This window comes from Sus scrofa, chromosome 1, assembly GCF_000003025.6.
Source record: "Sus scrofa isolate TJ Tabasco breed Duroc chromosome 1, Sscrofa11.1, whole genome shotgun sequence".
NCBI classification, from domain to species: domain Eukaryota; kingdom Metazoa; phylum Chordata; class Mammalia; order Artiodactyla; family Suidae; genus Sus; species Sus scrofa.
Genome location: NC_010443.5, coordinates 96,273,752 through 96,287,813, shown reverse-complemented (window position 1 = coordinate 96,287,813; position 14,062 = coordinate 96,273,752). Strand labels below are relative to the sequence as shown.

At 49.3% G+C, this 14,062-nt stretch overlaps 1 protein-coding gene across 2 annotated transcripts in view; it reads left to right on the top strand.

Annotated features, from left to right (window-relative positions):
- The window catches only part of LOXHD1 (lipoxygenase homology domains 1), a 206,284-nt gene continuing 193,001 nt past the window's right edge, over positions 780-14,062 (top strand). The window contains exon 1 of one of the 2 annotated variants that reach the window (XM_021092585.1): positions 780-1,406. In XM_021092585.1, coding sequence (XP_020948244.1) covers positions 1,235-1,406 — 172 coding nt within the window. In that variant the 5' untranslated portion in view covers positions 780-1,234. Of the gene's footprint in view, positions 1,407-9,349; positions 10,952-14,062 lie in introns of those variants that run through there. The other variant, XM_021092583.1, reaches the window with a different exon arrangement.

The following is a 14,062-nucleotide window of genomic DNA, read 5'->3' as shown; positions in this document are numbered from 1 at the left end:
AGCCTCTGTCCAAGGCAGGGTTTGGCAGCCAAATGGGTCAAGTCCATTTGGGGGTCAGTGCTGGCTCTTAACCCCAGGTTTAGTGAGAGGGGCTTCCATGGGACCAACTGGGGAGCATGTGATGGATTTGCTGCAGCTGGGCTACAGGGTGTTGGAGCTCTGCACTTGCCTAGGGAAGGTGACGTGGCCCAGGGCAGCAGAGTCTGATAAATGGGGAAAGTTCCAGAAGAACCCTAGTTGGGATGTGTGGTAGAGAGGTCAGCCAGGGGTCATTTAGGAATGGATTTCTGTGGGAGAGGGTGGCCTGCCAGGGTGAGGGGACCTTGGCAGTGGAGGGGTTGTGGGTTGCATTGCTGGGGCAGAAGTGGAGGTGGGATTAGGAATTGTCTACCCAAAGTAGGGGCAAGGAGCTGAGTCAGAAAGAATCCTGGGAGCAAACCCACAAATTTTCCCATGGAAGAATTGGCCTGGACTTCCTACTGTGGCTCAGCTGGTTAAAAACCCAACTAGTATCCATGAGGATGCAGACTCCATTCCTGGCCTCACTCGTGGGTTAAGGATCCTACGTTACCGTGAGCTGCAATGTAGGTCACAAACATGGCTCAGGTCTGGCATTGCTATGGCTGTGGTATAGGCTGGCAGCTGCACCTCTGATTTGACCCCTGGCCTGGGAACTTCCATATGCTGCAGGTGTGTCACACCCTGCCCCCCAAAAATATAAGAATTGGCCTTAAATATCCAAAAGGCCCAACCCCTGTGGTGGGGTAGGTGGTGGTAGGGTGGGAGGTGGGTCAGAACTTCAGCTCCTAAGAGAGGGAGGAAGTCAGCAGTTTCCCCAACCCCTTCAACCCCCCAGCCCCTCTCCCCAGCCCCTGGCCCAAACACTCAGCCCGGCTGGGGAAGAGGAAGCGAGAAGTTTTGAGTTTCATGAAGATGGGATGTGGGTCACCACAGTGGGCTGGACAGACATGCATGAGATGGTGTTTTCCACTTAGAGTGACCTGATAGTAACCAGAAGAGTCAGGGGTTGATGCAAATTTTATCTAGTGTCAAGGGAAGGACTGTCCTGACAAAGCAAAAGGAAAGGTTCCTTTTGTCATAGCCACATCGATGAACCGGGTACAGAAGTGATTACAAAACAGACAACTGTGTGCGATACTGAGGTGAGAGCAAAGGGGACCGGTCTTGAGGGGTGGAGACGGGTTTTACAGAAGCGACCAGTGACAAATCTTGGATGTGGGCCACCACAGTGGGCTGGACTGGTCTAGTAATGGACATGCATGAAATGATGTTTGTCACTTGGAGTGGCCTGATAGTGACCTTCTCAGCGCTTGCCAGTCAGAGAAGGGGCCGGAGCATCATCACAAACAACGGATCAGAACATGAAAGTCACAGGAATAAGCCTGGTGAGCATGGGGAGATGGTGGGGAGGGGCCCAGGGGACTGGGACTTGGCTGGAATAGAAGACTGCACCAGATTTGGGGCTCCTTGTAATTGGAGCTAGGCATGGGTACTTTGTTTTCGAGAAGATGGGGCAACAAGGGAATAATGTGTCCACATCAGTTTTCTGGAAAAGTGACTTGAGCGCAGTGAGGATATTGGAGATTTGCTGGGCATCCAGCGAGGAGGCTTGGTCCCAGTGAGGGAGGAGGAAGGTGGGGCCTCCAAAGGTGGCACTGGGGACAGAGAGGAGGGGTCTGACTCCAAAGATGTGGTCTAAGGGTTTTTGCCCTTGACAATGGGTGTGTGTGTGTGTGTGTGTGTGTGTGTGTGTGTGTGTGTATGTGTGTGCGTGTGCATGTGCTTTTTTTCTTTTTTTTTCACCACTGCACCTGCAGCACATAGACGTTCCTGGGCCAGGGTTTGAATCAGAGCTGCAACTGCTGGCCTACACCACAACCACAGCAATGGGAACGTTGGATCTGAGCCACATCTGTGACCTACACCGCAGCTTGCAGCAATGTTGGATCCTTAACCCACTGAGGGAGGCCAGGGATTGAACCTTCATCCTCACAGAGAAAACATCAGGTCCTTAACTCTCTGAGTCGCAATGGGAACCCCTGTGTGAGCTTTTGGATTGGCAGGGAAGAGGAAATGAGGTGGGGGGTGGTTGGAGCTAGCATGGCTGGAGATTGGGGAGGGAAGCAGGGGCAGAATGGGGAGGTGAGAGCCTGAGGGCCTTGAGGAGGCATCAGGATTTTATTCTGTGGCATGGGAAGCCACTGGAGCATGTATGCTGGGGAGTGACGTGATCTGATTTATTTTTAAGTAAAATCCCTTGGGCTGCTCTGAGCAGAGTGGGTCAGACAGGATGGGGGCAGGAGTGGTGGAAGCTGTGCTTTTCTAAAATGTCTGGGAACAAGAACAGGAACTGGATTTGCCTAAAATGTCTATGGGAACGAACATTTCAGTGAAACAGGAAAACAACCAACCTCACAATATTGCATCATCCACCTGCTTCCAGAATAGGAGGTGGTTCCTTCTGAGAGACCAGAGCCCTTGTGACCTTGAGTGAGAAATTAGGGAAACGTGTGCTGCCAGGATGAGCCCTCCTGTTCTTTGCACTTGTGTGTGCTCTCTCCCCACCCCCCGTACACACCTGTCATCCACGCCTTCATTCCTCATTGTTTGAGAGTCATATTCACCTTCTCCGGACACATAGGACCTACTGTGATGGAGCTGCAGTCTGGTGGGAGAGCGAAGTCATTGGGGCAGATTGAGCTTTTGCCCTGGTTCTTCACCCCTCACTGTGTCCACACAGTGGACACACTATTGCTATGTAACTTTACAGTCCTTGACTCTGGGCTTGGACATACATATTGCTTTGCTTGGCTGAGGCTCTTAGCAGATGTGATACAAGTAAAGGTCTCAAGTGTGCTTACATTGTCAGCGTCACTCTCCTGGCCCTTGACCATGACTGTGAGAAGAGCTTTCCCTGGGCAGCTGCTGCTCCTTCAAGTCTGGCCCCAGATGAACCCACGTAGCACAGACCTGGCCCAGCCATGTTCAGCAGGTCCTATAACTGGATTCAGAGCTGCGGTTGAGCCCAGTGTAGACAAGTCATCCCAGCTGAGCCCAGACACATTAGAAATAATGCTTATGGCTTAGTGGAAACAAATCTGACTAGTATCCATGAGGATGCAGGTTCCATCCCTGGCCTCGCTCAGTGGGTTAAGGATCAGGCGTTGCTGTGAGCTGTGGTGTAGGCTGGCAGCCGTAGCTCCAATTGGACCCCTAGCCTGGGAACCTCCATGTGCCACAGGTGTGGCCCTAAAAAGACAAAAAAAAAAAAAAAAAAGAAAGAAAGAAAAGAAAAAAGAAAGGAAGAAAGAATGCTTATGCCACTAGAGTTTTGTGGTTGTTATGTAGCAGGAGCTGGCTTATACAGAGACACGCACTCTAGCTCCAGTGTCAGAGTGGACTAGGGCTTGCAGAAGGAAAGCACCAGACATGTTTAGAAAAACAGAACTTTTCATTTTTCATTTTTTTTAGGTTTATATTTTAGGTGATTAACATTGTAGAAAACAGAACTTTTCAAGTTTAATGGAGTATGGGTTTCCTAAGGGGAAGGCTGGGTCAGATTACAGAGAACCTCCAACGTCAGCTCCAGGGGCTAAAATTCTCTTAGAATCAGGGACATTGTTATTCTTTTGGCAACCCAGCATATGACTTCCCTTTTAAAGTTTGAGGAGAGCACTGCTCCCAATATAAGAGGAGTTGAAAATGCCAAATCCTCACTTTCCTAGCCTCCCCTTCAGCAAGGTGTGGCGCAGGACTTGGGATCAGCCCCAGAGTCTGAATTGGCACAAGGCAGTAGAGTCCATGCTGGCTCAGCATCAGTGGCAACCATAAGACCTCAGGCATCTTTCCAGGGGCAGCCCCTAAAGCATGGATCTTAGCCCTTTGGGAAATCCTGGAACCCTCTTCACCCCATAGCCTTTGTCTTGGTCTTTCTAGGGCCACACCTGCGGCATATGGAGGTTTCCAGGCTAGGGGTCGAATAGGAGCTGTAGCCACTGGCCTACACCATGGCCACAGCAACGCCAGATCTGAGTTGTGTCTGCGACCTACACCACAGCTCACAGCAACACCAGATCCTTAACCCACTGAATGATGCCAGGGTCAACCTGTGACTTGGTGGATACTAGTCAGATTTGTTTCTGCAGAGCCACAATGGGAACTCCCCCATAGACTTTTAAATACAGATTTTTTTCTACTTAAACTAGCCTGTGATAGTTTCTGTTGTTTGCAATTCAGAATCCTGGCTGATAAAAATCTGACCACACTGAGATGTAACTGAAGGTTTTTGAACTGGACCAAGGGCAAACTTTAGGAGAATTGATTCCAAAGGAGCAGAATGTACCTGAATAGGGAGACTAGGGCAATTGGATCATTTTGTGTGTGTGTGTGTGTGTGTGTGTGTGTATGAAAACACGTGTGTGCAAGAATGCATTCATGCACACATGCCAATAGTCAATGAGATAAACAAGTCTCTCCTTTAATCAGAAGTTTGGGGTGCCAATAATTACTTCTGTCTGCCCTTTGTGTCAGCTTTAGTAATCAGAGTGCGATAGTACATGACACAGTTCAGGGCCTCATGCTAAGCCTAGATTGGAGGAGGTGGCTGGCAATGACCTTGGCTCTGCCTGGGATGAGAGCTGGGTCTGCAAGTCATGCCCTGAGCACCTTTTCCCAATCAATCATGTGCAGAGTCCTCACACCAAAGAGCCTGGTTTGGGGGCCAGGTCAGTAGCAGGACCAGGGCCCTGACCCAGAGAAATTTTTGCAGCAGTAAGACAGCAAATGAGGCAGAACAGTGAGAGACTGGGCAGAGCCTGAGGCCAAGCACCACCCCCTCATACTCCCCTCCAGCCAATCCCCTTCCCAAATGCCCAGGCCCTCAACCACTGGGCTGGTTTTACCACTTCTAGACTGTCACATACATGTAATCAGACAGCAGATAGTTTTTCCTGTTTTTTTTTTCCCATTTTAAAATTTTTTATTGAAGTGTAGTTGATTTACAAGGTTGTGATAATTTCTGCTGTACAAAAAAGTGATTCAGTTATACATGTACACACACCCATTCTCTTTAAGATTTTTTGCCTACATAGATTATCACAGAATATTGGGTAGCGTTCTCTATGCTATACAGCAGGTCCCCGTCATATATGGCCAGTCATTCCATATACCTCAGTGTGCATATGCTAGTCCCAACCACCCAGTCCATCCCTTCCACCTGTCCCCTTTAGTAACTAAAAGTTTTTCGAAGTCTGTGAGTCTGTTTCTGTTTTTCAAATAAATTCATTGAAATATTACTCAACCATAAAAAAGAATGAAATAATGCCATTTGCAGCAACATGGATGGCCCTAGACATTATCATACTAAGTGAAGTTAAACAGTGAAAGACAAACATCACATGATATCACCTATATGTGGAATCCAAAAAAAGGATGCAAATGAAATTATCTGACTGGTTTCTTTTGTTTTGAATAGTGCTCTCAGGACTTATTCATGTTGTGGCTGAATAGCCTTTTTATGGCTGAAAAGTCTTGGCCAGTCAATGGGCATCTGAATTGTTTCTAGTTTTTGGCTATCATGGATACAATTTCCATGAACATTCACATGAGGTTTTTGTGTGGACATATCTTTTCACTGCTTAGGTAGGTACCCAGTAGTGGAAATTCTAGACTGTGTGGGAAATGTCTGGTTAGCTTTATAAGAAAGTGCCAAACTCTTGCAAAATAGTGGTACCGGAGTTCCCGTCGTGGCGCAGTGGTTAACGAATCCGACTAGGAACCATGAGGTTGCGGGTTCGGTCCCTGCCCTTGCTCAGTGGGTTAACGATCCGGCGTTGCCGTGAGCTGTGGTGTAGGTCGCAGACGCGGCTCGGATCCCGCGTTGCTGTGGCTCTGGCGTAGGTCGGCGGCTACAGCTCCGATTCAACCCCTAGCCTGGGAACCTCCATATGCTGCGGGAGCGGCCCAAGAAATAGCAACAACAGCAGCAACAACAACAACAGACAAAAAGACAAAAGACAAAAAAAAAAAAAAAAAAAAAAAAATAGTGGTACCATTTCACACTGCCACCAGCAGTGTGAGGGTTCTAGGTGCTCCACCTCCCCATCAAGACCTGGCATTGTTTCAGACTCTGCTGTCTTAATCATTGTATTTTAAGGCCATGGGATTCTCCATAAAGGAGTTCCCATCATGGCTCAGTAGTTAACAAACTCAACTAGTATCCATGAGGACATAGGTTCGAGCCCTGGCCTTGTTCAGTGGATTAAGGATCCAGCATTGCCATGAGCTGTGGTTTAGGCCAGGAGCTACAGCTCCAATTCAACCCCTAGCCTGGGAACCTCCATATGCCACAGGTGTGGCCCTAAAAAGACAGAAGACACACACAAACATTTTTTTGATTTCAATTTTTTGAAAATTTCCAATAAATACTTATTTTTTTTTTTATCTGAATAGGCCCTCCTATAAAATGTACGCTTTTTTTTGGGAAATCCTTGGTGGCCTAGGGGTTAAGAACTCAGCATTGTTACCTCTGTGACTTGGGTTGCTGCTGCGGCTCAGGGTCAGTCCCTGGCCCAGGGAACTTCTGCATGCTGTGGAAGTGGCCCCCCCAAAATGAACCCTTTATTTCATTTTTTCTCTGAATGGATCCTTATGCAAAATGATATTTTCCTAGTAATTTTGTTTTTCTCTTTATGGCTGCGCCTTTGGCATATGGAATTTCCCAGGCTAGGGGTCGAATGGGAACTGCAGCCCTACACCACAGTGACAGCAACGTGGGATCCGAGACATGTCTGTGACCTACACCACAGCTCATGGAAAAGCCAGCTCCTAAACCCACTGAGCAAGCCAGAACCCACGTCCTCATGGATTCTAGCCAGGTTCGTTAGCGCTGAGCCAGGAGGGGAACTTCCCAGTAATATTTAAGGTCTTCCTCTTCCTGAACAATCTGATGTGTAATTAACAACAGAAGTCAAACCTCATTGTGCCAGCAGGGGGCGTTCGTCACCCACACTTAAACTGCGCTCTTACTGATCATTCAGACTTTGAAGTGACTCTAGGGCCGTTCCTCAGCAGAACGGAGAAGTTGATCTTTCCTGGGTGAGGACATTTAGGGCCTGAGATGGTGTCCGGAGGGTAGAGACTTGCGTGGTTCCAAAGAGCAAAGCTGCCCCAGGCTCTGGGGAGGATGTGAGTGCTGGTTGCAGCTCTGATATGTCCTGTCTCTTCTGGGAGCTTTGAAAACTCCTGCCCGGGCTCCACCCCAGACTGAGTAAATCCGGATCCTGGGGGAACCCAGGAACCAGCATTTTAAAACTCTCCAGGTTACTGCAGTGTGCAGTGGGTCTGTGCAACCCTGGGTTGGAAGCTTAATCCTCCTCCATAGGCCAGGTGAGCTGATGGTTGGTGAGTTTACCTGGGACATATAGGCCATTGTGGCTCCAAATTTCAGTTACACATAAAAACCCCCAGGAGAAGAGGGGCTGTTGAAAGTGTAGAATCCAAGTTTCGCCTTCAGAGAATTTTTTTTTTCTTTTTTCTTTTTAGTGCCACACTTGCAGCACACAGAAGTTCCCAGGCTTGGGGTCAAATTGAAGCTACAGCTGCCGGCCTACCCCACGGCCACAGCAATGTGGGATCAAGGCCAGGGATCGAATCTGCGTCCTCATGGATAATGGTTGAATTCACTTCCACTGTGCCACAGTGGGAACTCTCCAGAAATTGTGATTCAATCATTAGGGGTAAAGGACCAGAAACTGGCATTTTGATATGCTCTTTTAAGGGTCTAATCCAGCTGGTTCTGGAATCCCATTTTAGGAAACATTTGATCTTGGCAGACTGTGTCTCAGAGGGTAGGAGACCCAGTACAGAGAAGGGGGCGGGTAGTGCCCATGGGGCCTGGGCTCTGGAGCCTGGGGGCTAAGGGCACAGTAGGTGGGCTCAGCTCCGAGCAGAGACGGGATGAGACATGAAGGCGACAAGGAGGAGCTGGCGAAGGTCTTGTTGCAGACCAGCTCCCTCCTGCTCTCTGATTCCCACCTCGGGTTTGGGGCCCAGGCATGGCAGGCAGTCTCTCCTGCCCCCTTAGTCCCCAGTGGCCAGGGATAGAGCCCCCACACCTGCTCTAGGTTTTGCAGCAGAGCCTGGAGCTGGACCATCACTGCAGCCGTTAGCTGGGTGACCTGTTGTGATTCCTCTGCTGTCATGCCTGCGCCTGCCACTCGGTTTCATAGAATGTTCCAGCTGTCAGGTCCAAACCCACCTCCTGCTGTAGGCAGACAAGCAGTGCCATCCAGCCGTCACATCTCTTGTAACACTCTCACCCCAGGCAGCACTCAATGTCCCATCCTTCTTCCTGGATTGAATCGAAACTGCATCTCTGTAATCACCACCCGCAGTTGTAAGACTGCCCTCTCAGCCTTAGTCTAGACAATCATTCACATTTGTAGACCCTTGAAATGTCTTCTTCTCCAGGCCAAATGGGCTCAGAATGTATTGGTTCTGGAACACTCACTTTACCAATATATCACTTAAAGTGTATTTTCTTTTCAGCCCATTCTGTTTTCCTTGTAGCTGCTCTAAAGCTCTGCCTGCAATTTGTTCATTCGGGCATGGCTGGAAGAGGCGTGGGGGGAGTAAGCAGGAGAGATTGGGATATGATGTTTCCATCTGTTCACCAGTGTCTCCTATGTGTTGCTGTGGGCCAGGCCCCATGGAGGAAGGAGGACCCTGGGGACTGGGGCCCGATATGGGACCCGAAGGAGGGCTTCTGGGATAATCAGAGATAAAAAAAGCATCATCCTTGCCCCTCACCCCCTCCATACAAAGTAAGAAAGAGAGAGAAATCCTGGAGTTCCCGTGGCGGTTCAGCAGGTTAAGAACCCAACTAGTATTCATGAAAATGAGGGTTTGATTCCAGGTCTCCTCGGTTGGTTAATGATCTGCTGTTGCTGTGAGCTGCAGTGTAGGTCGAAGACATGGCTCGGATCTGGCGTTGCTGTGGCTGTGGTGTAGGCTGGCAGCTGTAGCTCTGATTCGACCCCTAGCCTGGGAACTTCATGTGCTACAGATGCAGCCCTAAATGAAAGAAAGAAAGAAAGAAAGAAGGAAAGAAAGAAAGAAAGAAAGAAAGAAAGAAGGAAGGAAGGAAGGAAGGAAGGAAGGAAGGAAGGAAGGAAAGAAAGAGAAAGAAAGAAAGAAAGAAAGAAAGAAAGAAAGAAAGAAAGAAAGAAAAGAAAGAAAGAAAGAAAGAAAGAAAGAAAGAAAGAAAGAAAGAAAGAAAGAAAGAAAGAAAGAAAGAAAGGAGGGAGGGAGGGAGGGAAGGAAGGGAGAGAAATCCTGATTAGGGGTCATGAACATTTATTAAGCTACTGTGGTCCAGAGGCTTCTGATTACTAAGCACTTTCTCCGAGTGCTCCATATGCTTTAACGAGTCCTCCCCCCTGCCTTTTATAGATGAGGAGACAGGCTTGTTCAGGCCACACAGCCAGGAGCTTGTAGACCAGTTCTGGCTGACAATCTCACATGGCCAGGACAGAGGGGTGAGAATTCCAGGTGGACTGAAAATTTCTAGCATTTCAGGATTTACACAGAAATCTTACAATCTGAGTTGTAAGAACTCTCCCCCTCACCCAGCCATGTCCTCAGCATGTGAAAATTCCCTGGGCCAGGGATCAAATCCTTGCCGCAGCAGTGAAAACACTACATTCTTAAACTGCTGTGCCATAAGGGAATTCCAAGAAATCTTAATAAAATCTTAATAAAATCAAATAAGTGAGGAAGAGGAGTCTAGTGTCCCTAAGGGAGACTTTTGCCAATTGGGGTTGAAGAGGGGGTTCTCTTGCTCTGGCCCAGGACCCTGAGTAGGGCTGCAGGGGTGGAGGTAAGGGCCAGGTGGGGTGGGCATCGGAATGCTTCTAAGGGTTTCATTTGCAAGCTCAGGTGCAATATGGGCAAACAGCTCTTGCTGAAACAGATGCTGGCTAACCTAGCCGGCCCTTTGGGGTGCAATGGGGGTCACCTAGGACTCAGTGGGCTTCCCCAGCGTCCTTGGCCCTGGCCAGCAACCCCAGGAACTCGCTACTCAGAAAACGTTTGGAGGGAGGTCGGAGTGTAGGTTTCTCCTGGCCAAATAACCACTTCCAGGACTTGTGCTATTGAAGAGATGGAAGCCGAGAGATGGAGAAGCATCCAGTAAGTAACTTGCCTGCCCTGTAAGATGAGCAGAGCTCTTGAATAATAGAAATAGAGGCCTCCGTGTCCTGGGGGGCTGGGCTGATTCCCGGCCCTCTTGCCTCAGGAAGGCTCCAGGCCCTGGGGGCATCTTTATGGCCCTACGAGGCTGTGAGGCTAGGGGGTCTCTTTATGGGGGACTCCCCACATGCTCCTGGGAGGGGGGCCCTGCCGTGAGGCTAGGTAGGAAACAGATGGTAAAGGCTCAATGTCACCTGATTCTCTATGAAAGGAGGAGGGGGGCAGGTGAGCAGGGGTTAAGGAGGACAGGCTGCCTCATTCCCCATGAATAAGTCATGAGCCCAAGGAGAAGCCCAGGGCAGAAGCAGAGGAGGTGGTTGGAGAGAGGGGCCCAGAGAGAGGGGCCGGGACAGGAGGGGCTGAGATAAAGCACCAAGGTTCTGCTCAAGGACCAGTGAGGAGAGGGGAGCAGGACAGCTCTGTGGGCACACGTGGGCTCTGGCCCACCCAGACGTGTACACGGAGCTCAGGCAGAGAGGGCCTTGGGTCCAAGGAGGCATGAGAAGGTGGGCACTGTGAGCCAGGGAGTGCAGGGAAGGGGCAGCTGGAAAAATGATGCCTCAGAAGAAAAAGAGGAGGAAGAAAGACATTGACTTCCTAGCCCTGTATGAGCAGGAGCTGCTGAACTACGCCTCAGAGGACGATGAGGAGGAGCTGGAGCACGAGTACTACAAGGCCAAAGGTGTGCGGGGCCCTGGCCTGAGGGGTAGGGTGCCCAGGCAGGGGCAGAGTGGCCCATACGATCTTGTTCCTTGCTTTGAGGAAGAAATTTTAGGTTGCAACTCAGCCCCTTTCTTGTAGCTTATCCTGTTGGGTCTGTACTACATCCTCTTGGGGTACACTAGGGCCCCCGCTGTACTGAGGGTCGCAGAGTCTTAGTGACACAGAATAGACTAGAACCACAGTGCCCACACTCTCTAGGTCCTATACATCCCAGGAGCCACATTCCAGCCTGGTCTGCTCGGTGTGCCTGTGTCAGGCTGTGAAGGGGGTGTGGGAGGAGAGCCTCATGTGTAACCGGCAGGGGGCTGGGGGGCTGCTGTCCATTGTGGCATTGGGAGATGAGAGCCTGAGGCTTTGCCAGGTGATGCTGCAGCCCACATGGGAAGGGTAGGGGTGCTTTGGACCCAGGCCCTATTCTTTTAGTCTCATCTTCCTCTGGGGTGTATGGGAGCTGCTTTGAAAGGCTCCATCTTCTTGTCAGGTGAACCAGAGAAGGGGGGAACTGGAGATCTAGGGGCCACTTTTGGCTTACAGAGGGTTTTTGTTTGTTTGGTATATTGCTGGGGTTTTTTTTGTTTTTTTTGTTTTTTTTTGTTTTTTTTTTTTTTTTTTTTTTGTCTTTTTGCTATTTCTTTGGGCCGCTCCTGCGGCACATGGAGGTTCCCAGGCTAGGGGTCCAGTCGGAGCTGTAGCTGCCAGCCTATGCCAGGGCCACAGCAGGATCCAAGCCAAGCCTGCAACCTACAACACAGCCCATGGCAATGCCGGATCCTTAACCCCTGAGGGAGGCCAGGGATGGAAACTTCATCCTCATGGATGCCAGTCAAGTTGCAATTAAAAAAAACAGGTGAAGCTTATTTATAGGTCTGTTTTACTAGTCACTGCTGTTTGACTGGTTCCTGAAGGCATTTAAATTCTCAGTCCTTGCTCTACCCTGGATCACTACTCCCTGTAAGCACCTTATTCACACATTCATTCATCAGATATGTATCGAATGCTTGCTCTGTGCTTATGGGCTTGGTCTCTGTCCTTAATTCCCATCCACTATGAATTCCTTGATTATAACTGATTCTTCATTGTTGCCCTGCTGCATGGGAGTCTGGTGTGTTAGGCTTGTAGCCTCAGCCACCCTGACGTCCAAGACCTCCTTGTGTTTGCTGACTCCTCCCACAGCTCCCAGCATAGACCCACGCTCAGAAAAGGTGGTTGTGACTGTGGCACCATGAAGGCTATAGCTCTTCTGAGGCCCCTTTCTTGGCGCTGTGTCCCAGGCACCTTCTGGGGTGCACACGGGGGCGTGGGGAGGGAAGGGGGGCGTAGAACAAGTGAGATGTGGCCTACTTCTCAGCATGCATACGTGAAGCTCTGACTGTTTAGTAGGGGAAAGGGCATTGAGGCTAGATGTGGGGGCTGCATCCTTGACAGATACACTCAGCTTCGAGGTGATTCTTCCTGGCCCACCGGGCTGCTGGTGAGAGCATTCCAGAAGGTCTCATAGCTGTCACCCCATCCACTTCTGTTCATGGACTCTGCCTGCGTCAGTGTGATATAGGGTCCCTCTCTCTTCTTACCTTTCTTGAAGCCTTTTTCCTTCCATTCTTTTAACTCTCAAGATCCAGCCCCTCCACCCCCGCTGGAAGAGTCAAGGCAGGTGTGATGAGAATCAGGTTAAGGACTGAGACTCTGAGGACTGAGGTGATTTTAGCAAGGTCACAAGCAGGAGAGACAAGAGCTTCATCTGTTCCCAAGACAAGTCCCCACGTCTCATGATGCTGACCGATAGCACGATGTACTGTACCAGGCACCACACAGAGCGCTTTACTCACGTGAACTGGTTTAATCTTCATAGCAACCCAAGGAGGTGGGCTCCCTTCTCCAAATCTTTTTCAGGTGAGGAAACTGACGCATAGGGAAGTTGAATAAACTGCCCAGGATCACAAAGCTATTAAGTTGCAGAGCTAGGATTTGAATTTCATTGGTCTGGCTGATCCTTGCTCTTGTACTTGCCCAGACTTGACCCTGGTGAAAATAGCCAGAGAAGAATGAGCCAGGGTGGGGCCCCTGCTTGCATGTCTAAGAGACCTGGACCCACTGATTCTGCGGTCAGCTGCAGGACTGGGTGCTAAGTGTGGATGAAACTGACAATGGTCACATGCAGAGCTTCACCTGCACTGTCATTGGTGCCCCTCATTCTAGAATGATGTGGTGCCTACTCCCTTTGAGCACTGGGTTCTTGCATTATGTGCAGAAGCTTGATGAGTGTGTTGGGGAAGGAGAAGAAGAAAGAGGAGTAAGGCAGAGATTTCCTTCTGTGTCTCTCAGGTCGCCTCCTGGCTACACTGGAGTCCACCAACGGCCATAGGGCGGGGCAGCTTCCTCCATGCTCTGAGGATAGCCTGAGCCTGGTGCACTGGTCTACCTCCTGACTAAAACAAGCCCCATAAGTGGAAAGAGTGACTCCTACCAGAATCTGGGATCCAAAGGGACCTCAGAGGCCATCCTGCACAAGCTTCCAGCCCTGGGGCCCCTTTCTCTCCTGCTTCCCAGATAGTGGGGGCTACCTAGCATCTGTTAGAATACAATTTTCCAAGGCAGCCTCCTTGGGAATGTTGTTAATGGAGATGATGGCAGTGATGATGTTGATACTGATGTTGCTATGACAACAATGAAGATGATGGTGGTGATGACAATGATGGCGAGGATGATGATAATGTTTACTGCCTGTGGAATTCATATCTTTCATCCAACTGCATAAGAGTGTCTGAAAGGTGAATTCCCAGAATTGGAAATGCTGGGTCAATGAGTATAAAAGTTGAAAGCTTTGTTTTATTTGATTTAATCTTCATGATAATCTTTCATGGAAGAAATTATCTCTACTTCAGCGATGAGGAAAATGAAGCACAGTAAGAAATTTGGTTGAAATCACACAGCCAGTGATGGTAGAACTGAGATTCAAATACTGGTCAATTTATTTCCCTAGTCCACATTCATTTCATTGATTGTTTTATTCATTGATTTATTTTCTAATCCATTCATCCATGTAATTATTTATTGAGCATCTCGCATTTGT